At 36.4% G+C, this 25,200-nt stretch overlaps 1 protein-coding gene across 2 annotated transcripts; it reads left to right on the top strand.

Annotated features, from left to right (window-relative positions):
* The first annotated feature begins 490 nt into the window (after positions 1 to 490).
* Positions 491 to 1,688, top strand: LOC127115914 (protein MAIN-LIKE 2-like). Of its 2 annotated transcripts, XM_051047333.1 has the most exons (3): positions 491 to 606; positions 701 to 1,422; positions 1,504 to 1,688. In XM_051047333.1, exons 1-3 carry the CDS (start codon positions 547 to 549, stop codon positions 1,625 to 1,627), a joined length of 906 nt encoding a protein of 301 aa, XP_050903290.1. In that variant the 5' UTR covers positions 491 to 546; the 3' UTR covers positions 1,628 to 1,688. The 2 variants fall into 2 exon arrangements, with proteins under 2 accessions (XP_050903290.1, XP_050903289.1); XM_051047332.1 differs by having other exon boundaries at positions 499 to 1,422.
* The last annotated feature ends 23,512 nt before the right edge of the window (positions 1,689 to 25,200 follow it).

The following is a 25,200-nucleotide window of genomic DNA, read 5'->3' as shown; positions in this document are numbered from 1 at the left end:
AATCTTATTTACGCTTAATTATTTATTTTAAATAAGATTCCCACTTGTATGCCTTCCACGTGTCACACCTTTGCATCATCAGATTCCACCAAGTCTTCCCCAAGACAAGACAACTCCCACCTAGTCTGCACCTATGCATGCCAACACTGCCACCTAGTCTGCACCTATTCTGCAAGATTCCCACGCATGCCTTACACTTGTCACACCTTTGCATCATCAGATTCCACCAAGTCTTCCCCAAGACAAGACAACTCCCACCTAGTCTGCACCTATGCATGCCAACACTGCCACCTAGTCTGCACCTATTCTGCAAGATTCCCACGCATGCCTTACACTTGTCACGTTTCTGCATCATCAGATTCCACCAATGCATGCCAACACTACCACGCATGCCTTACACTTGTCACATTTTTGCATATTCAGTCTACTTGAAAACGAGTATAAATAGAGGGTCATTCTTGCAAGTTTTCATCAACCACTAACACTTTTATTCAGAGAACTCAGGCGAAACTTCTCATCCACCAAGCTTCTTCCTACATTGCAGTCATGTCGCTTCTTACCATGGGCCAAGAACACAGAGGAACTAGGGCAAACATTGCCTCATTCGTAAGTTTTTCTTGAACATTGCCTCTTTCGTATGTTTGTAATTAGTTTTTTAAAAGTCCAATATAATGATTTTTTATATTGTTTGTTTTTAAAGGATCCCAAGAAATTTCGTCAACGTTCACACCCAATGCCTTATCCAGACCCATGGTGCGTACCTTACATAGAGCGTGCGGGTTTCGGTCATGTAATGCATGTCGTAAATGCCACCATTGATGCCAAATTCATTTTGGCTCTGTGTGAACGTTGGAGACCTGAGACACACACCTTTCACCTACCAACTGGTGAATGTACCGTCACATTAGAGGACGTGTACATGCTTTTAGGTCTTAGAATAGATGGTAAGCCTGTGACCGGAAATGTTCAACAGCCTAACCAAATATGTGTTCAAATGTTGGGGGTAGATCTGGTCGAGGGTGAGGGGTCTGCCAAAGCAAGGGGTCAGGGTATTAAATTATCTAGCCTACAGTTGTACCACGACTCCATAACTTTGACTGAGGAATCCTCCGAACAAGAAAAAGTCATAAAAACCCGGGTTTACATTATGCTATTGTTTGGGAACTTGCTATTTCCCGAAGGGACGGGAAATAGCATAAATTTTATGTACTTGAGTTTGCTCGGGGACATTGATAGAATAAGCACATATAGTTGGGGTTCTGCAGTATTAGCATTCCTATATAGCTCTTTGTGTAAAAATGCACAAAATGAGCACTGTACATTTTCTGGATGTGCTTTTTTGCTTCAAACATGGGGGTGGTGGAGATTGCCGAGGCTAGCCCCAGAAAATCCTAATGACTACTCCTTCCCCTACGCAACTAGGTAAATTTATGATCTTATTTCATTTTGTATATTTATTCTATAAATATTTGTAACTAATATTATTTATCTTTTTTTGTTTAGGTTCATTACAACCGGACTGGATTACAGTCTTACCCCCAAAAATAAAATTATATTTTATCGTCAACTGTTGGATCGTCTCCGAGCACAGGATGTATTACCACTAAATCACTCAACTTCTAACTGATTTATTAATGTCATGCATTCTCGATAAATAACATATTTACTTTTTTCTTTGCAGTTTATTTGGAGGCCATATTTGGGATTGGAACATCAACCCAACCCCGAAGATGCAGCTGTTTGGACAGCAAAAACGGCCATAATGCGGTTCACCACTGTGGAGATGCACCAAAGTGACCCTGTCAAGCTTCAATTCGGAATGCATCAAGAAATCCCAGGCCCCCCAATGTCTATGGAACCTTGGCATCTAAAAAAAGTCAGCCACCAGTGGTATGCCCAAAATTGGAAGGAATTTGCTAAGGAGTTTCGAAAAATGTGGAAAGACCGTGCCCACTATGTTCTACAATTTCCGGTGGTGCCCAACGAAATGAAGCCGACAAGGGAATATGTGGAATGGTATAGAGCAAATACCAATCCAGAAATGATTGTGTCTGACCCGTTCTATTTGGACGATCCCCGGATGCAACAGCCATATTTCCAACAACAACAACCACCACAGTATTCCCAACAACAACAACCACCACCTTATTACCAACAACAACCACCACAACCATTTTACCAACAACAACCACCACCACCTTATTACCAACAACAACCACCACCACCATATTACCAACAACAACAACCACAACACATGTCCACCCCCCAACCAAATCAACAATACATACCACAAACTCAATCCCAATACCATGAAGACTACCAACAACAAACTCAACATTCCCACCACCATCAACAGTCCCAACACCTACCACAATATCAATCCCCCTACTTCCACCAATCCCAACACTTCCAACACGACAATTTCCCAAGCTCTTCCAGTCCTCCACCTAGCCCCGACACGGGTATACAAGAGGACTACCAACAGGACTACTACACACCACAACAAACATTGCACTTTGGCCAACCCGATTCAACCCTAAACTACCAAAGACCACAATTCGAGGGCGCACCCAGCAGTAGTCAGTTTGTCCCACCGAGACAAAGCTTCGAGGGCGCAGAGGGGACCCGTCTTTCCTACAGCACTGAAGGGACTTCGACCGAACCACAACGGCAAGCGGCAAGGGGGCGCGTTAGGGCAAGGGGTGGTAATAGGGAAGCACCACCACCACGTGAACCGTCTAGGCGAGTAACTAGACCTCCCCCGTGCGGATCGTACAAGGGACCGCATCATATGTGATTAATCATATCTTTGTAATATTTGTCTTGTCTATTATTTAAATAAAAATATTTTCTGTTTATCATCTTTATATCTTTATCTTTATCTTTAAAAATATTGTCTATCATATCTTTATACATATATAAATTAATTTTTTTTCCAAAAATTTACAAATAATATTAATTACTTATAAATTATATTAATATATATATATAAAAATTAATATATATATAAATTAATATATATATATATATATATATATATATATATATATATATATCTTGTAAAAAAATTTATTTATATATATGTGTTAACATAAATTAATATACTTAATAAAAAACATAAATTTATAAATAAAAAAAAAATTAAAAAAACAAAAAAAATAACATTAAAAAAAAATAAAAAAAAATGGATTGGGCATAGGCGCCACTAGGAGTGGCGACTTGCCCTACCCATTAAGGGTAGGCGCCAACTAGGGTGGCGCCTAAGGGTAAAAAATGCCAATTTTGGCCATTTGTATAATTATTTTGAAAAATTGGATATTTTTGAAATTTTTTTAAAAATTTTGGATATTTAAAAAAAAAATTCTAAGTCTAACATCTTAATACTATGTTAACTAACTACTTTTAGACAGTAAAAAGATTAGAGTATCACAGTACTATTATTGTCCACAAGCAGAACATCAGTTGTTTATTAAAACTCCGTTACCCCATAGCAGCTATTTCATAATACTGACACAGGTTTGCTGTCGAAGGGCTTTGAATAAAAAAACAAAAAATTTGTTAGGACTAAAATATAAATGATTGATAGATGTTCATCACACCAATCTGAAACGGTTAAGAATTGTGTATTACCGCCTTTGAGTAATTACAGACACTATTATGAGCTTAATATTTACAAGTAAAGATGTTACTTACAACTACAGAGCGCACATAATTTCTCTGGAATAACTCCAACATTATATCCTGCTTTTAACGGTGCATTGTGTATCTTACCCACACAGTTCATCTTAATCACAATATGTGAATAAAGTCTCAGCACAAGTACTTTAGTAAGGGATATAATGTTACATATTTTAAAAAAAAAATACAAAAATATTTTTCATAAAAGTTTTAAATGAAAATTTCGTTTAAAATATTATTTTAAATATTTTATCATTTTATCGAAAAAAATTTAAATATTAAAATTTCAAAAAATTATTTAATTTTAAAGTTATTTTAAATAATTTTTCATAAAAATTATTTTTTATATATAATTTTTTGAAAACATTATAATTTTGACTATGTTTTGATATTCACTAATGTATGTTTATGTTATAGAATGTCAAAATTAATCTTTTAATTTATAAAAGAATGATTTTAAAAAAACTTATAATATTTTGAAAACTGTTTTTGTAGAATTTATTTTCAAAAATACAAAGCAAAATGTATTTTCTAAAGCTAAAATAAACGGGTCCATAAACACATAAGCACATGTAATCAACTACAAATTAGCTAGAACATAAATATGTAGCAAGATTTTGTAGCTAAATAGATATTTTCCTTCGGTGAAATAACATTTTAATTTATAACTTATCATTTTTACCTTATTATTTTAATTAAAACTCAATATTACATTTTATAATTTTTTTTAATTTAAAATGAAAAAGTATATATTAAATATCTTTTATGTCATTTTAATGTATCAACTATGTAATTATTAATTTGATCAAACATCTCAATTATCTTAATCAAGTATAAGTCATCACCAGTCACCGGTAAACTATAAGCTTTAATTCATCGGCCATCAATCATAAACTATAAATTACCAATTAGCTTATCAGTCAATTATTTTTTTACTAAACATAGTTTATATGCTAAATTAGTGTTGATATATATAACTAAAATTTAATGTGCGTTCACCTTTGTTTAATTTTTAACATCATTGTTCCGGGTTGTCTGAATATTCGAATATGAATGACGTAAGTTGGAGGCCCAATCTAATTTCACGTCCATTCAAACAAACATAAAGATGCACTCTCATAAGACATCCCCGTACTGGAGCAAGACACCAAGACACCAGTCAATCTCAATTGTTGTGTATATCTAAATGTTCCCCGCGAGAGATGTTTTATTCACCAAAGACGGTTCTAAACGGTGTTCCTATATAAGTGTGACTCCGCGTCACACCAATGTTACTTACTTGCAAGTGTTACCTCTTTGATTTTGCTGACTTGAACATATGTGTGTGTATGATTTGCTCCCAAATGATCACGGAGATGTCAAATAGAAAATCTTTCTAAAAATAATGCTTTAGAAGATAGCAAAGTCAAGGTGTTTCAACAACTTATGTAACATCTTACTTAATATTTTTCCAATAAAAATAAGTCAATCCACATGTTATAATAAACTTCCTTTTTGGCTATTTTTAGTCATAGAAATATTTTTTGCTCTTCTAGCACAATAATCATCAGACCAAAACTCAATCCATACATTCATTTAATAGAACGAAACAAAAATCACAATGGCATAAGTGCCTTTTTTTCATCCTATCTGGATCAAAATGGCCAAGGCCAAAGAAGAACCAACTGTCAAAACAGAAGAATGATACAAATCCAACAAGCCAAGAGAGAAAGTATGCAATCAAAAAAAAAATCAATAATCCAAAAAGACAAACAAATTAAATCAGAGTGATGAAGTATAAGAGTCATTCTCAAAGACATACATGTTCACAAAAGGATTGTCATATTCATTTCTAGAGTCTGACACATCCTTAGAGTCAAATTGATCAAAAGGAGTTGCATCATTTTCATCACCAGGAACAGTAAGTCGAGAAAAAGAAGCTTCAATAGGGTGAGGAGTCGACATCTTGATAATCCTTTTATATATAATCTTCCTTATAGGGGACGTGTTATTGATATCTTGTAAGGTCTTTACCTCATGAATCAAATCCTTGAGCTTCAATGTGACTTCTCACAATCCCTACAAAAGGAGTAACATCTATAATTCATTCATCAAAACTCATATTTGTTTCAGCAGCGTGAGCAATAAAGGGTAACACTATGTCAGCAACATGTTTCCTAACAAACAACTTGTAAATAAAATTTAGAACACTAAGAACAACATCAATCTCATCATCATTATTCATAATTTCATTCTTTTGATTAACCAAAATACCATAAATCAAAGAAGGAAAATTAGGGGGAAGTTTTGCGGCATACGACTCAACATGCTTCACAAATTGTTCAAAAATTGTACTCTTTGAAACCAAAGATAGCACGAGTTCCTACTAATGCAATAGAACACTGATCTTAGAGGTAATAAGTGGTTCATGAGAGGAGGGAGCCCAATTTGACACTCCAATTTTTTATAGAATGGCACATTTCATACTATGGCTAGAGGACACTGAAATACCCTTTGATGGCTAATCTTCATGAACACTTTTAGTGATATCACGAGCAATGATCTTCAGGGAGGGAAGAAAGTCAATAGTCACTAGTCTTCAACGACCAAGGAAATCATTAATGATAGTAGGATAGAATGCAAACAAATGACCACAAACATGAAACTTTTGATAATCTCTACATTCAACATTGATGAAACCACTTGGAAGATTTACAATAAATTTATTCACAATATTAGGATGCTAAAGTCAAATTTCAATCACAATATTCAACAACTGAGCATTACTAAGGAGTTCCATGATCTTAGTGAAATTTTGAGCATCAGTAGAGAGTTCTCCCTCAGGAGTCAGACTTTAATGATAAACAAACTGTAAGTATGTATTGCACCTAGGAGGGGGTGAATTTGGTACTTTAAAAAATTCGGGATTTTAGAATGAGTGTTTCTTTATTTTCTGGTTTTTGGTTAGGTGATGAATGCAGTAAAAAAAATTACACAGTACATAGTACAAAAGTTTATTTCTGGGATATGATGTTGATCTCTAGGATCTTGTAGTTGATGGATACATTCACACAGTAAATGCTAAAGGAAATAATATAGCAAGAAGTGTTATGACAAATCAACAAAAGAAGGATTTCAAGAATCATCATAAGGCTAGAACAATATTGCTTAATGATATCTCCTATATTGAGTATGAGTAGATAACAAACATAGATTTTGCTAAGTCTATCTTTGATTCTCTGTGGATGACTCATGAAGGGGATGCTCAAGTTAAGGAGACAAAGGCTTTGGCCTTAATCGAGAAGTATGAGGCATTCAGAATGGAAGACGATGAAACTGTTGAAACTATGTTCTTAAAGTTTCAGATGCTTGTCGCAGGACTCAAGATTCTGGACAAAGGGTATTCTATGGCTGACCATGTCTAGAAAATCATTAGAAGTCTTCCCAAAAAATGAAGACCTATGGTAACTTCCTTGAAGTTGGCAAAGGACCTGAACAATAAAAGTCTTGAAGAACTTGTTAGTTCTTTAAGAAACCATGAGATAAAACTCGAGGAAGATGAACCTCAGAAACGAGGTAAATTTATTTACTTGAAGTCCAAGCCTGAGAAGACAATGGCTTATCAAGCTGAGGAAGAATCAGAAGATTCTGATGAGGAACAAGCCAATGTTGCATTGATGGCAACTACATCTGATCCTGAAGGTTCTGAAAACTAGAAGACAAAGTGTTGTAAGAATCAGACTCCGACTCTGAAGAGGTATTTTTTAAACTATCTTGTTCTGATTTAGAGTTATGTCTTTCTAAAATGGTGGAAAAGTACAAAAATCTTAAAAATAGGTACAATGACCTTAAGCAAGTCCAAGTAGTTGCTTCTGAAACTCGTAGTGAGCCTGAGAAGGATATTTCTTCCCTAAACGAAAAAATCTTTTCTTTAGAAAGTAACAACTCTGCTTTGAAAAGAAAAAATTCAAAACTAAAGGAAGAAATAATCTCAGAAGCTTCTGGTACTGATTGCGTCATTAGATATGATAGATCATTCCAGTACTTTCTGGATAAAAGCATAGATAGAAGCAAAATGGCTTCTATGATCTATGGACTTAGCATAGATGGTAAGAAAGGTCTAGGTTGTACAAAAACTGGAAAACCAGACGATTGTCAGAAGGTAAAACCGAAACCTCTCTATGTGTTTTTCATGTCTGTTGGCACTGAGTTTGACTGTTTTAGATACACAGAAGCCTGCACAGACACAGAAGAAGAACTCTATTCTGAAACCCAAATATCATGCACAAATTTCCCCTTGATTATCCTGCTACACAAAAACCCAAGGATGTAAAAAACTTGGGGAGAACAAACAAAAGGGGATCCTAAAAGTGGGTACCTAAGGATAAGATAATTTATGTTGCAGACATCTTTAGTAGCTCAGCTGAGACATTAGTCATGGTATCTGGACAGTGGATGCTCACGACACATGACGGGTAGAAGGCATATGTTCCAAGATTTGGAACTTAAGCCTGGAGGCTTCGTTGGTTTCAAACAAAATATTAAGTATTTTATTGCTTTTGATATTTTTTTGATTATTAAAGAAATGTTTTTATTATAAATCATTTAACTATAAACTAAGATAATTATACTAATTAAATTGACCTAATTTATAATTAATACTAATTATCCTAATTAATCATTAAAATTAACCTAAAACTAGTCTTAAATAAAAATGATTTAAAATAGGAAATAAACAAATAAGAAGATTAAATAACATGGGGTTGCAAATTCAGTTGAAACAATAATGGGCATTTGCTAAGGGGTGTAGAAAACAAACGATTTAGGCCCATTAGACCTCTAAGCCCAATGCTGAACAGAGAGTTCATGAGAGAGAGAGAGAGAGTCAACAATTGACTCTCTCTGAGGCGTCTCATGATGATCAAAGGGATCAAATCAATTCAGATCACGACCATTGGTTTGTTATACTAGTCATGGTAAGCACATCAGAGGCTTGAGATTGAAAGTCAATATGACATATAGTGGGCGCGTGTGTAAGGATGTTGGTCAGAGTTAGAAGATTTATTGGGTGGGAGAGTGTGATATGGTGAACTGACTTTGTGTTTTTGCTTTGAAAAGCAATGTTGTGGATAGCAAGAGTCGCCACCGACTTTTCTTTTATCCAATAAGGAAAGGCGAAAAAGAACAGGAAAGACCTTGATTAGATTTTGAGTTCAGGAGGTACATTATACAAAGGGAATGTGTTAGCACCCTTTGTATCCATGGTTATCCATGGGCTCTTAATTGCTTAACTCACTTATGTTTTCCTTGTTTGAGAAAGTATTTGAGAAATGTGGTGTGTTTAGAAAATATTTTGAAAGGAGAGTTTAACTTTGTAATGATTCTTGTACGAATGTATACAAAGTGTTTATCTCGTTTGATTTTGAAAGATGTTTAGAAAAATATAACTCGGCGATGATTCTGGTGCGAATGTATACCAAGTGGTGATTTTCTAAAAGATGTTATGAAAAGTGTGAGATGTGAAAAGTATTTTAAGCTGTGAGCAAGCATTTAAGAGTTATACCTAACCAAGGTCTTTATAGGTATTTCCTATCCTTAGGAGGGTAAAACTGTCCTTACTATTGAGAACTAAGTAGTCTTATCCTTTGGATGTAAAGGGACATCGTGGGGTCGTCGATTGGTCATTGAAGGCAACATTTGTAAGGATACCTTAGCATTCGAAGGGACGATCATCATTTAATCGTAGGCTACAACGAAGGGTCATCGAGGGACAAAGTCATATATTCGAAGGCAACGTTCGAGGGACAAGGTCATATATTCGAAGGCAACGTTCGAGGGACTATGATTTATCTTGTAGGGACATTGACCTTTTGATCGAAGGGACTATGACTTATCTGTTTAGGGATGATGATGATTTAATCGAAAGGGTCTTTGCTAAGGGTATCCCCACATTCGCGGGACATGACCATAATATCGTAAGGCAACAAAGAGAGGGTTACCCTAGAGGTGCAAGTGTGGAAATGATTGGATTCGGATATATTATCTTGAATTAATTTATCTAAATTCGATTATTTATCTTTCCATGCAATCCTATTAGCATACATCTAGACAGTTATATTCACAGTATGGAAAAATTAAAGTGCGAAAAATAAGACTAAATTGATAGAAATTTTAAAAGAAAAGGAAAATATATATAATTAGATTTTTATTATTCAAAATAATCCATTTTAATTAATTAAGTGATATATGAAAATTTAAATAATAAACTAGATTAAATTATATACATAGTAAAAACACTGAAAAGCTAAAAAATAGGACCTCTACGTTGCAGTGAGGGGGGAGCTACCAACGAGTCATGTTGGTCCATTCATTATTTATTTGCCTTCATTAAAATATATATTAATTCTACATGGATTTTTCCATTTTTGACACAACACCACCATGCATGTTACAGTTTTCTCTCTTACGGCAAGCTACTTTATTTTTTCTCATGCTGTTTCTTTCATGTGAGTATAACAAACCTGTAATTTCATCTTATATCAAACCACACACATAAAATAAAATCATATGTAATCATCATGCAATAATAAAAATAGTCATGCACAAATCAAGAAGCTTATATTATTTTACTCATGTATTAGTTCTCTTTACTGCAAGTGATAATGATAAAACAAACCTTACACATACATGTTAAAGACAACCAATGATTTATATTATCACCATTATATCATCATCATTATTATTATGTAATAACGGCATGTGAAATAAACATGATCATGCTAGAAACAACACTCATATAATAATAATTAAATGACAGATATAATTCTTTAATCATGCAAATAGAATTTCTCCAACATGCTATGACATATCAAGAACATATGCATACTTGAATAAAGCAATATCAACATCCATCAAACCATGAATACATCATCTAAATATATATATTAAACCAATATTATTCATGCATGAATTAAGGAGTATTGCAAGGTAATCATGCTGGATGCAAATTCCCTAATGAACACTTACTGCGGATTTGATTCTTCTGGCTTGCTCACTGTATGTGTGTTGTTCTTATTCAGGCTATGAGTGCTTTATGGTTGCTTCTCTTTTCCCTGCCCGTGAATCTTCTTGCTTCTGCCTTGCCTTGTGTATCTTCTTCTGTTGTATCTCTCCTCTTTTTTCTCGCCCTCTCGCTGCAGCCATATGAAGTATTTATAATGGTGTGGGTTAGGGTTTAACCTTGCTAAATATTTGAATCCCTTCCTATATTTTAGGGTTTAACCTTGCTAAATATTTGAATCCCTTCCTATATTTTAGGGTTTAACCTTGCTAAATATTTGGATCCCTTCCTATACTTTAGGAGAGTTAGGGTTTAACCTTGCTAAATATTTGGATCCCTTCCTATACTTTAGGAGGGTTAGGGTTTAACCTTGCTAAATATTTATTAAATACAAATATTATTATAAATAATGAATAATTTAAATGACTTTTAACAAATAAAAATTAATTTAAATTTTTGTTACATAATTGAATTAAAATTTAAACCTATTTCTATTTTTACTTTCATCATTTAAAAAAAAATCAAAATTATTCTTACTTATATCAACCAAAATTATTTTATAATTTAGGGGCTTTTAAAAAATGTTACTCTTATAAATAAATTTTATTAAGTAAAAAACGTGAATTACTAAATAAATACTACTTATAAATAATGAATAAATGGAACATGAGTCACTAAATTATAAAAAATAGTTATTATAATTTAATGAGCTTTAACAAATAAAATTAATTTAAAATTTTAATTATACAATTAAAATTCAAATCTTCTTTTATTTATCATTAAATTAAAACTATTTTATTATATATATATATATATATATATATATATATATATATATATATATATATATATATATATATATATATATATAATATATATATGTATATATATATAATTTATTTATATCATACAGATAACCAAAATTATTATTATTTTTTATATCTATATCACATAATAAACAAATTAAAATTTATAATTTATATGAGAATGTATGCTAATGAATGAATGCAAATGTGAAATGAATACCATGCATGAATCAATTTATCATAAAAATTAACAGGCAAATTTTGGGGTATGACAGATGCCCCTGTTTAATATTCTTAAACCGAGAGAATTAGAATGGTATGTACGCCATTCGTGATCTGGAGGTGGAAGATTATTGAACACTTAGAATGCCCCAAAAATTTGCACTTGTTAATTAAAAGATAGTCTTGATGGAGATGGGCTTAAAGATGTCATCCAGAAAGTTTGATGATGAGAACTTCAGAGTGCGTCGTACATTAGACCATATCTGAAGACATGGGTGTCACACTGGGTCGTACGCTAGACCGTATAATGAGTCATCCATTAGGTGATATTAGGGTGAGCTGAACTTGATGAGATAAGGATCATAATGGGTCATACGCTAGACCGTATCTGAGTAGCAGAGTGAGCCGTCCGTTAGGCTGTATCTGGAGAAATAAAGATCAGAATGGATCGTACGCTAGATCGTATCTGAGTAGTAGAATGAGCCGTCCGTTAGGATGTATCTGGCGATAAAAAGTAGTCGCACGCTAGACTACATTTCAGAATGTACCGTACGCTAGGTAGTATCTGATGAGAAGAGCCAGACTGGGTCGTACACTAGACCGTATCTGAGTTGTAGAATGAGTCGTCCATTAGGTTGTATCTGAGGATAAAAGATCAGAATGGATCATACGCTAGATCGTATCTGAGTAGCAGAATGAGCCGTCCATTAGGCTGTATCTGATGATAAAAGGGGTAGTCATACGCTAGACTACATTTCAGAATGTACCGTACGCTAGGTAGTATCTGAGGGGATGAATATCCAAATGGGTCGTACGCTAGACCGTATTGGAACAGTTGAAGGAACCATACGTTAGGCTGAATCAGAATGAGCCGTACGTTAGGCTATATCTGATAATATTTGTATATGTTGTATTTGCAATAAATGTCTGGGATGGGCTTAAAGATGCCATCATTAGGAGGATATCAGAATGCTTGTCAGAATGAATATTCATATGGATTATATCTGAAAGATGTATCTGAATCTTGAATGTAATCGATAAAGATATCCGTCTGACTGAATCTTTATTTTGACTGTATCAGGAGGATAATTAACCTGGAAAAAAAAAGTTATCCTCATGCCATGTCATGATGCATGAGATGTTTTATGATCTTGAAAATAAATGCGAACATTGCATGCATGTATATGCTGTGAAATGATGCATGAATGAATTATGCGTCTGAAATTTTTTGCCATGGGAAAATAAATCCCGATATTCTGGTTGGAGATATTTGTATTGATGACCCTTTCTTAACTGGGGATATTTGATTTCTGTCTGATGGTAGAAATATTCAACAGAACCTGACTGGGGATAAAAGAGATGACCAATCTGTCTAGTAGTGCCAATTTCTTTTGGGAATAACTGGTTTTGCTGGGGAATAGGATTTGCAACCGGATTTGTTAGAACGCATGGTTAAACCTTATCCTTGATCCTAAAGTCTTTTAGTAATTGCTATTTCTATTTTATGCATGTATTTTCGGTAAACATCAATCATATTCAAATGCATATATTAATTCGAATTAAATCAATGGACGTTTATGCAAACAAAACGGAGAAAGTAAAACAAAAGTATCTTTTTGGAAATAAAATTGTATTGATTTTGAAAGAGGGCCTATAAACAAGCAATTTTAATACAAGGAGACAAAAATCCTAGTAAGAGGAAATTGTCAAGAAAGCAAAGAAAAAACAGCTATGAAAAAAAAGTCCTATTGATTTTAATTATACTACTGCTATTATGTCTTCAAGCATCTCGTCTCTTGCTGTCGGATAGAAGTGATTGGCTTGTTCAGTCTCTTTGACTTTGGTGAAGTCGACCGAGAACGGGACATAGTCATACGCTTTAATCCCTAATTTTTGCCTGGACCGCCTTTTCAGGTTTTCAGTCCACCAGGATACCCTTTTTTGCCCAAGCCGCCTTTTCAGGTTTTTGACTTGCCGGGTGTACATTTTAATATGTTTATCCCTAATTTTTGCCCGAACCCTTTTGGTTCGCCGGGATGCCCTTACTTTTGTATAGATATGTCGACCTAGCGGGTCTCTTTTATGCGTAGTATTTTTAACTATGTTCGCGTTCACGGGATGCAGGAAATCTTCGCCATCCATTGTAGCAAGCATCATGGCTCCACCAGAGAATACCTTCTTAACTACAAATGACCCTTCGTATGTGGGAGTCCATTTGCCTCTAGGATTACCTTGTGGTAGAATGATACGCTTTATCACCAAGTCGCCAATTTGATACACCTGTCTCTTGACTTTTTTATTAAATGCCTGGGTCATGCGCTTCTGATATATCTGTCCATGACAAACAGCCACAAGTCTCTTTTCATCAATCAAATTTATCTGATCGAGTCGAGTCTGAATCCATTCATCTTCATCTAAGCCTTCATTTTTCATAATTCTTAGAGAGGGAATCTGAACTTCCACTGGTAAAACGGCTTCCATTCTATAGACTAAAGAGAAAGGAGTTGCCCCTGTCGAAGTGCGTACTGAAGTGCGATAACCATGAAGAGCAAATGGTAACATCTCATGCCAGTCTTTGTATGTTACTGTCATCTTTTGTATAATCTTCTTAATATTCTTATTAGCAGCTTCTACGGCGCCATTCATCTTTGGCCGGTACGGAGAAGAGTTATGTTGTTTTATTTTGAACTGCGTCCAGAGTTCAGTAATCATCTTGTTGTTCAAATTAGTACCATTATCAGTGATAACTCTTTCAGGGATGCCATACCGACAAATAAGACTATTCTTGATGAACCGTGCCACCACATTCTTGGTGACAGAAGCAAATGAGGCTGCCTCTACCCACTTCGTAAAGTAATCAAAAGCAACAAGAATGGAACGATGTCCATTAGAAGCAGTAGGTTTAATCTCTCCAATCATATAAATGCCCCACATTGCAAAGGGCCAAGAGGCTGTCAACACGTTCAATGGAGCAGGAGGTACATGTACTTTGTCCGCATAGATCTGGCACTTGTGACAAGTTCTTGAGTGCTGGTGGCAATCAGCTTCCATGGTAGACCAATAATACCCTGATCTCAGAATCTTCTTGGCCATCGTATGTCCACTAGAATGAGTCCCAAAAATACCGTCATGCATGTCTTCCATAATCTTTTCTGCTTCCTTTTTATCCACACAGCGAAGCAAAGTCGAATCATGATTATGTTTGTATAATACTCCATTACTCAAAAAGAATTTAGCGGAGAACTTCCTCAGAAATTTTCTGTCATTGATGGATTCCCCTTCAGGGTATTCTTGAGTTTCTAAATATCTTTTTACTTCGTGGAACCAAGGTTTCTCTTCTACTTCATCAGCATTAAGTTCATAACAATATGTTGGTTCATCTAATCGTTCAATGGTGATCATGGGAGCTTCATTGTCCCATCTGACTCTGAACATAGATGACATGGTAGCCAATGCGTCTGCCAACTGATTCTCTTCTCGTGGAATATGTTTGAATGTAATCTCTTCAAAGTATGGGATTAATGTCAACACCCGCTCTCGATAAGGGATGAGATTCAGATGTTTAGTGTCCCATTCTCCTTTGATCTGACTGATTACTAAGGCTGAGTCTCCGTACACACTCAAAAACTTGATTCTCAGGTCTATAGCAGCTCTGAGTCCCAAAATACATGCTTCATACTCAGCCATATTATTGGTACAATCAAAACATAGTCTAGCAGTGAAAGGCGTATGGCAACCCTTGGGAGAAATAATTACAACACCAACACCATTGCCCAATGCATTAGAAGATCCATCAAAAACCATAGTCCATCGGGATCCCAGTTCGGGTCCTTCATCCGGTCCAGGTTCTTCATAATCAGTAACAAGCATAACATCCTCATCAGGGAACTCAAAATTCATAGATTGGTAATCATCAACTGCTTGATGAGCCAAATGATCAGCTAACACGCTTCCTTTGATTACTTTCTGGGTAGTATACTGGATATAATAAAGTGGTATGATTCAACATATACTTTCTTAGTAGGCGAGCAGCCCAAGCCAAAGCACATCAAGTTTTCTCAAGCAGTGAGTATCTTGTTAAAAAGTCGGTAAACTTTTTGCTAAGGTAGTATATTGCATGCTCTTTTCGACCAGACTCGTCATGTTGCCCCAGCACACACCCCATTGAATTTTCTAACACGGTCAAATACATGATTAGAGGTCTTCCTTCAACTGGTGGCATCAGAATTGGAGGTTCTTGGAGATACTTCTTGATTTTGTCAAAAGCTTCTTGACATTCATCATTCCATATTATCTCTTGATTTTTCCTCAGTAATTTGAAGATGGGTTTGCAAGTAGCAGTCAAATGGGAGATAAATCGGGCAATGTAATTCAAACGTCCCAAGAAACCTCTGACTTCTTTATCTGTACGGGGAACTGGCATTTCTTGAATAGCTCTCACCTTAGCCGGGTCAACCTCAATTCCTTTACCACTGACAATAAAGCCCAAGAGTTTACCGGATCTTACTCCAAAGGTGCATTTGTTCGGGTTCAATCTCAACTTGTATTTCTTCAACCTCTCAAACAGTTTGTATAAATGATCGAGATGTTCTTCTTCAGTATGAGATCTGGTTATCATGTCATCCACATATACCTCTATTTCATGATGGATCATATCATGGAACAAAACCACCATAGCACGCTGGTATGTTGCCCCTGCATTCTTTAAACCGAATGGCATTACTTTGTAACAGAAAGTGCCCCATTGCGTCACAAACGTAGTTTTCTCCATGTCTTCAGGTGCCATCTTAATCTGGTTATAACCTGAGAATCCATCCATGAATGAGAATACCTTGTGTTGAGCGGTGTTATCTACCAGAACATCAATGTGCGGAAGTGGAAAGTCATCTTTGGGACTTGCTTTATTCAAATCTCTGTAATCTACACACATTCGCACCTTACCATCCTTCTTTGGCACTGGTACCACATTAGCAACCCATCGAGGATAAGAAGTAACAGCTAGAAAACCTGCATTAAATTGTTTCATAACCTCGACTTTGATTTTCTCAGACATTTCAGGACGCATGCGACGAACCCTTTGCTTAACAGGATGACAATCTTCCTTCATCGGCAAACGATGTACTACTATATCAGTATCCAGTCTTGGCATGTCTTCATAAGACCAAGCAAAAATCTCTACATAGTCATGTAACATCTGAATCAATCTTTCTTTGACACTGTTTTCCAAGCCTGCTCCTATTTTGACTTCTTTCTTGTCTACTTCAGTACCCAGATTTACAATTTCAATTGATTCCTCATGCGGTTGTATAGTCTTTTCTTCTTGCAGTAACAGTCTGGCAAGCTCTCCAGGCACTTCACAATCTTCCTCACTTCCATCCTCGGCTTGGTAGATCGGATTTTTAAAGCCATAATTAACAATAGCAGAATTATTATCAACAGGATCCAGAGTGGATATGGATCTGCAATTTGTTACGTGAGTGTGTGTAAGAAAACATAGCTTATTTGAAAGATGACAGGAAAGATAAAGAGCGCAATATTTGAATGAAAAAAGTCCATTGATTTATTGAATGTGAATATGCTTATGAAAATGACAAAACCCTTAACAAATTAGCTATTGTGCCCCGGCCATAGACATAATGCTTTAAGAAGTTCAATTGTTCATAATAAAAATTACAAAATTTGAAACACTAAAATAAGTAATAACAATTACTCATGACTAAAGGAAATCGGGATAGTGTCTTCAGCTTTCCAATTATTGAGTCTGTCACCAATTGTTGGGAAAATCCAGCTATCCAAGTCGCAATCGCTATCAGCATCTTCTACAGCATTAATCTGATCTTTGACTATCTTTTCAGAGCTAAACCCCAGGCCAAATTTATCAGACTTGTACGGTACATCGATCAGTTGACCCCAGCCAATACGACCACAATCTTCAACCACGGCTTGAGCATATTTCAGAGAAATCATAGCAGGAGGAGCACGAATAACCTTGGGCACACAGGAAGTTGGCTTAAGGACAGGACTGGTCGGAGGAACTACTTCAAATGACTGAGAAGGAGTCTCAAAGAATTCACCATCCATCTCGACGTATCTGAAGGTATGCACACTACTGACAATATACTTTTCTTCTCCACACACAGTGACAATCTTGCCCTCTATTGGATACCTCAGTTTTTGATGGAGAGACGAAGCTACAACACTTGCCCCATGGATCCAAGGGCGTCCCAGCAAGCAGGAATAGGCAGGACGAATGTTCATTACGTAACAGGTAGTGTTGAAGACTTGAGGTCCTATCTTGATAGGGAGAACCACTTCACCATGGACAACACTCTTCGCACCATCGTAAGCACGTACCACAATGTCACTAGGTTTCAGTTCAATGCTTTTACAGTCAAGCTTATCGAGCACAGCTTTCGGTAGCACATTGAAAGAAGAGCCATTGTCGATCAACACATGAGACAAGGTGATCCCCTTACACTCAATGGAGATATGCATAGCTTTATTGTGATTCTTTCCTGCTAGTGTCAGGTCAGCATCAGAAAAGCCTATGCCATTATCAACAGCCAAGTTAGCAACATAATTTTCTAACTGATCAACAGATGTCTCCTGAGGTACACGAGTGGTCTTCAAGAATTTTATCAACGCATTGGCATGAGATTCAGAAGATAACAACAAGGATAACATCGAAATTTTAGACGGAGCATGCCCCAGCTGTTCTACCACATCAAAATCACTCTTACAGATGATTTTCAGCATTTCTTCCATTTCCTGCTTGGCAACATCTTCGGTAGTAACTTCAACTGGTGTCTTTGACTGAGAAGGATTGATTACTGGTCCCTTTCCTCGAGTTTCAGGGGCGGGAGGTGAGATTTCTGGAGAGAAGATCCTTCCACTTCGAGTAATTTTACTAGTCCCAACAATGTCAACGTCATTAGGATTAGCAGAATTATCATCTTGCTTTATGCCGTGGATGTAAACATCACCTCCATAATTCCACAGTATGGCTTTGCTTGAGGAATACGGTATTGGGCCAGGTGCAGTAATAATTAGGGGAGCTACCTTGGGCTCAGCAGTAATCTTCACCGGCGCTCTAGTAGCAGTAATCTTCACTGGAACTTTGGACCTAGCAATCACAGATATTTCTTCAATAGGGTTTTCCACCTTAGGAATCTTTTCAAAGAGAATTGTACGATCATCCATCAGCCGTTGAATACCATTCCTCAACTTCAAGCAATCATTGGGTCGGAGTATACAGAGATCGCAATTTTCAGCACAACCTGGAAATAAACCAGCTTGCAATAAATTCTTCTTGATGATCAGGAGAGGAGATGCTAAGTCAGCTACATTAGTAATGTGAGAATTGTCATCCACAACATTAACAATCTTGTCATGATTAGGCATAGGAGCAGTGATGACATTAGGAGTCTCCGGAGGATCAAATTCAATTTCTCCAGCGTCGATCATATCCTGAATCTTATTCTTCAACAACCAACAATCGTTTGTATCATGCCCGGGGCTATCGGAGTGATATGCACACCTGACATTGGGATTATAACTAGGAGAAGTAGTGTTGGGATTTGCAGGAGGATCTCTGAGGGTAATTAAATTTGCTTTTAGCATACCCTGCAGTGCTTGTGCTAAAGTCATATTGATCTTGGTAAACTGCCTTCTTGGTCTGTCTTGTCTGTGTTGGAAGTTTTGAGATGGCGGTGCTGCAATCGTAACTGCTCCAACAGTATGGTCACGATTTTTCTTGTTATGACCCCTTTAACCGCACACAGCATTCGATTCATTCTTCCCCTGATAGGACTTTTTGGTGCTTGCAGAGGTAGCCGCCTATATCTTTCCACTTCGAATGCCGCTTTCAACACGTTCGCCCGTCAATATAAGTTCAGTGAAACCCGATGAGGAACTTCCCAATAGATGGATGTAGAATGGGCCAGTCAGTGTACCCATGAACATGTCCACTAATTCTCGATCAGTCATAGGGGGTTTGACTCTGCCAGCCAAGTCTCTCCATTTTTGAGCATATTCTTTGAAGCTTTCTTTAGAGCCCATAGTCATATTCTGCAGCTGTAGCCGAGTAGGCGCTAATTCAGAATTATACTGGTAGTGCTTGTAGAAAGCTGTCGCTAAATTAGTCCAGGTGCAGATGTTAGAGCTCTCGAGCTGATAATACCACTCTAACTGTGTGCCAGACAGACTCTCTTGGAAGAAATGGATCCATAGCTTCCTATCAGTGGTATACGGCTGGATCTTTCTCACATAAGCTCTCAGATGCATCTGAGGACAAGACGCACCATTATACTTAGTGAAAGCGGGGACCTTGCATTTGCGAGGAATGACCACATCAGATACCAGACCTAAGCTTTCGAAATCCAGACCAGGCGCCTTCTGACCCTCCATAGCTAGCATACGTTCTTCCAGCAACTTATACTTATCATCTTTCGGAGAGTACTGTTCATTTTCATAATTTTCATAGTCGTCCTCAGGGTTGAAGGGATCAGCATTCTCATCTTCCGAATCATTTTCTGTCTCATCTTCTTTATCCTTCGGAATTCCAATCTTGACTCCTGGAGCCTGTCCTTTAAGCCTTCTTCTTGGGTTAATGTAACTTACATATTTCTTGTCTTTCTTCTTCTCGAGCAATAGAGTCTTCAGTTCCTCCAGCCCCTTGGATAAGTTCAAGATCATCTCCTGGAATTGAGCATTCTGAGCCTGGAGATCCTTGACAGTCTGTTCGAGGGCCATTTTTCTGTTTGAGAGGAAGACCGTGAGAACATTGATCCTTTAGAGTACATGTTATACAATGTTATGTTATGCTATGCAATGTATGAAATGTTTTCAAGGACTTTTGGAATTTAACTTTGCGTAAACCACCAAAAAGGGGAACTTTTATTAATAATTTCTTTAATCAATGTTCATTACAAGAAAAAATGAAAGCTCAAGTCTCCCAGGGACGGCTTCTTTTTGGGCGGAGATATGCATTGAGACTTCGTTCCTCATTAAGCTGGCTGGTGAGCTCTAATACTTTCTTCCTTTCAGCACAGAACTGAGCTTCAAAAGTATCCCTTTCCTCTCTCAATTGGATCCAAGATTTCTTCAATTCTTCAACATTGGTAGGCATATCTGGATAAGGAATGATCTGAGGGGTACCTCCTTCAACTTTTGGTTCAACAATCAGAGGTCCGATTGCAAGATATGGCATGATAAACTCACGAGCTCTGGCGCGTACCCATCTGAGATAAGGTTCCATAGGAATAGAGTTTTTCTGTCCTAAAGTACTTCTTTTCACCATGCCCCAAGCTCGTACAAACCTTTGACGGAGACCTTGAGAATCGTTGTCATAGTCAAACACAGTGCCTTGGATAATTATTTCATGTGGACCATCTCTTCGAGCATAACCAAACTGACGTAGGGCTAAAGCAGGATTATAAGTAATACCTCCTCTTATCCCCAGGAGTGGTACGTTAGATAATTCTCCATAACGGTCAATGATGATAACATTTTCTTTAGGTTGGGGACACCAATGGATGTCTGAATGGGAGAGCGACATTATCCTTTGAGACCATTTCAAATTTTGCTCATTCTTCAAGACTGATTGAGGAAGGTGCGAAATAAACCACCTAGATAATAAAGGTACGCAGCACATGAGAGTCCCTTGCCTTTTCATAGTACGAGTGTGAAGGGAATGCAAAATGTCTCCAAGCAAGGTGGGCACAAGGTTATGAGTGAGAAATATCTTAACAACATTCATGTCTATGAATTGATCCGGATTAGGAAATAGCACCAAACCATAGATTAGTAATGCTAGAACATCTTCGAAAGCGTGGACACTCATAGCTTTTAGGAATTCTCGGGCCTTATTTATCAGAAATTTGGCAAGTAAACCCTTAACTTCACTTCTTGTTACCCGATTAGTTTCAATGTCGGACTTTGTCATGTGTAAAGCCGCGACAACCTCTTCAGACCTCGAAATCTTTTCTAAACCACTGAAAGGTGTTTGATCAAGGATAGGTATCCCAAGCAACCTGGAAAATTCTTCTAATGTGGGTACCAACTGATAATCTGGGAAGGTGAAGCAATGATGTTTAGGATCGAAGAACTGGAATAGAACTCTCATCATATCTTCCTTGAAACCGGTGGTAACTAAATTGAGGAGATAACCATGTTTCTTGATGAACTGAGTATGATCGGGAAGTTCTGACACTAAATCCTTGAGTTGAGGAGAGGTCGCTACAAAATTGATCCGGATGGTCTTCCTGGAAGCCATAGCCCTACAAAACAGAGCAAAGTTAAATCCCTAAGTCCTCGAAATGGTTAGTACAATGCCATGATGTCATGCTGTTATGATGTTATGATGTCAAGTAAGTAACAAGCACAAACAAGTCACACCACAATCATTCCTAGGTTTTAAGGCTTGCATCAGTTCCATAGGTAAGTACCCTCCCCACTGAAGTTTGGTTGGTTCAACCTGTCCTAGAATAGTAACCGGGTTCTAGAAGGATCTCAAATCATTGACCTTTCCTTAAGTCCAGTTCAGTGCAACACCAAGCGGTTGACCAAAATTTCCCTAAAGTCCAATCTCAAAGAGTGTAGTATCGAGTATCAACCAACCCCAGTCGGAACCGAAGTCAGTTATCTCACCACTTTCTAATGGCTAGGATGAGTCAATTAGGGTTCTAAAGGTCTGGTTAATGCTTTGATGACACCACGCAGACGCCAAAATTTTCCTCAAGTAAACATGAGGAACATCAGGACATCCAAAGTGTCACATTAACCGTAGCCATCATTTTAACCATTCCAGTATACGCCGGACAGTCGCGATGATCTCTTGCTACTTACCTAAGGTACACTAGATCCGGGTGTAGGATCTTTCACTCAAGAATAGAATACCCAAACAATCCCTTAAAAGTAAATCAGACAAAGAAACAATTCGAAAACATAAGTGATCTTATCTTTAAGGTAACCTCTCTTTTTAAGATTCCCCAGCAGAGTCGCCAGTTCTGTGATACGGTGAACTGACTTTGTGTTTTTGCTTTGAAAAGCAATGTTGCGAATAGCAAGAGTCGCCACCGACTTTTCTTTTATCCAATAAGGAAAGGCGGAAAAGAACAGAAAAGACCTTGATTAGATTTTGAGTTCGAGAGGTACATTATACAAAGGGAAGGTGTTAGCACCCTTTGTATCCATGGTTATCCATGGACTCTTAATTGCTTAACTCACTTATGTTTTCCTTGTTTGAGAAAGTGTTTGAGAAATGTGGTGTGTTTAGAAAATATTTTGAAAGGAGAGTTTAACTTTGTAATGATTCTTGTACAAATGTATACAAAGTGTTTATCTCGTTTGATTTTGAAAGGTGTTTAGAAAAATATAACTCGGCGATGATTCTGGTGCGAATGTATACCAAGTGGTGATTTTCTAAAAGATGTTATGAAAAGTGTGAGGTGTGAAAAGTATTTTAAGCTGTGAGCAAGCATTTAAGAGTTATACCTAACCAAGGTCTTTATAGGTATTTCCTATCCTTAGGAGGGTAAAACTGTCCTTACTATTGAGAAGTAAGTAGTCTTATCCTTTGGATGTAAAGGGACATCGTGGGGTCGTCGATTGGTCATTGAAGGCAACATTTGTAAGGATACCTTAGCATTCGAAGGGACGATCATCATTTAATCGTAGGCTACAACGAAGGGTCATCGAGGGACAAAGTCATATATTCGAAGGCAACGTTCGAGGGACAAGGTCATATATTCGAAGGCAACGTTCGAGGGACTATGATTTATCTTGTAGGGACATTGACCTTTTGATCGAAGGGACTATGACTTATCTGTTTAGGGATGATGATGATTTAATCGAAAGGGTAAGGGTATCACCACATTCGTGGGACATGACCGTAATATCGTAAGGCAAAAAGAGAGGGTTACCCTAGAGGTGCAAGTGTGGAAATGATTGGATTCAGATATATTATCTTGAATTGATTTATCTAAATTCGATTATTTATCTTTCCATGCAATCCTATTAGCATACATCTAGACAGTTATATTCATAGTATGAAAAAATTAAAGTGCGAAAAATAAGACTACGCTATTACATGGCTTCGAGATGGGGGTACATAATTTAAAAGGGGATATAAAATATCTAAATCTTAATTAACGAGTACAAAAGTAAAAGGGCATACAAAATAATAAAACCTAATTAAACTAAAAAGAAAGAAATAAAAAAAATTAAATAAACTAAATTTAAGAATGAATTAAGAATGTTTTTAGTCTATAATAATAGAATTTTTTTTTAATTAATAAAAAAATTAAATTATATCCTAATTTAAATAACTAATATAATATATTAATTAGAAAATTAATTAATGGGTTTTATTTTAATAATAGAAAAATAGTGGTGAATTAATTATAGTGGAAATGAAGTAAACATAGTAAAAACACTGAAAAGCTAAAAAATAGGTCCTGGGGGCTCAAACCCAAGACCTCCACGTTGCAGTGAGGGGGGAGCTACCAACGAGCCATGTTGGTCCATTCATTATTTATTCGCCTTCATTAAAATATATATTAATTCTACATGGATTTTTCCATTTTTGACACCACACCACCATGCATGTTACCGCTTTCTCTCTTACGGCAAGCTACTTTATTTTTTCTCATGCTGTTTCTTTCGTGTGAGTATAACAAACCTGTAACTTCATCTTATATCAAACCACACACATAAAATAAAATCATATGTAATCATCATGCAATAATAAAAATAGTCATGCACAAATCAAGAAGCTTATATTATTTTACTTATGTATTAGTTCTCTTTACTGCAAGTGATAATGATAAAACAAACCTTACACATACATGTTAAAGACAACCAAGAATTTATATTATCACCATTATATCATCATCATTATTATTATGTAATAACGACATGTGAAATAAACATGATCATGCTAGAAACAACACTCATATAATAATAATAATTAAATGGCAGATATAATTCTTTAATCATGCAAACAAAATTTCTCCAACATGCTATGACATATCAAGAACAGATGCATACTTGAATAAAGCAATATCAACATCCACCAAACCATGAATACATCATCTCAATATATATATTAAACCAATATTATTCATGCATGAATTAAGGAGTATTGCAAGGTAATCATGTTGGATGCAAATTCCCTAATGAACACTTACTGGGGATTTGATTCTTTTGGCTTGCTCACTGTATATGTGTGTTGTTCTTATTCAGGCTATGAGTACTTTATGGTTGCTTCTCTTTTCCTTGCCCGTGAATCTTCTTGCTTCTGCCTTGCCTTGTGTATCTTCTTCTGCTGTATCTCTCCTCTTTTTTCTCCCCCTCTCGCTGCAGCCATATGAAGTATTTATAATGGTGTGGATTAGGGTTTAACCTTGCTAAATATTTGGATCCCTTCCTATATTTTAGGGTTTAACCTTGCTAAAT

The sequence above is a fragment of the Lathyrus oleraceus genome, chromosome 1 (assembly GCF_024323335.1).
Source record: "Lathyrus oleraceus cultivar Zhongwan6 chromosome 1, CAAS_Psat_ZW6_1.0, whole genome shotgun sequence".
NCBI classification, from domain to species: Eukaryota; Viridiplantae; Streptophyta; class Magnoliopsida; order Fabales; family Fabaceae; genus Lathyrus; species Lathyrus oleraceus.
This window is presented reverse-complemented; position numbering and strand designations above follow the sequence as displayed.

Bases quoted from the DNA above. Each gene is read 5' to 3' on its own strand.
- LOC127115914 (XM_051047332.1), top strand. From the start codon at position 638: ATGTTTGTAATTAGTTTTTTAAAAGTCCAATATAATGATTTTTTATAT. The intron at 1,423-1,503 runs GTAAATTTATGA...TTTTTTGTTTAG, and splicing joins TCCTTCCCCTACGCAACTAG to GTTCATTACAACCGGACTGG.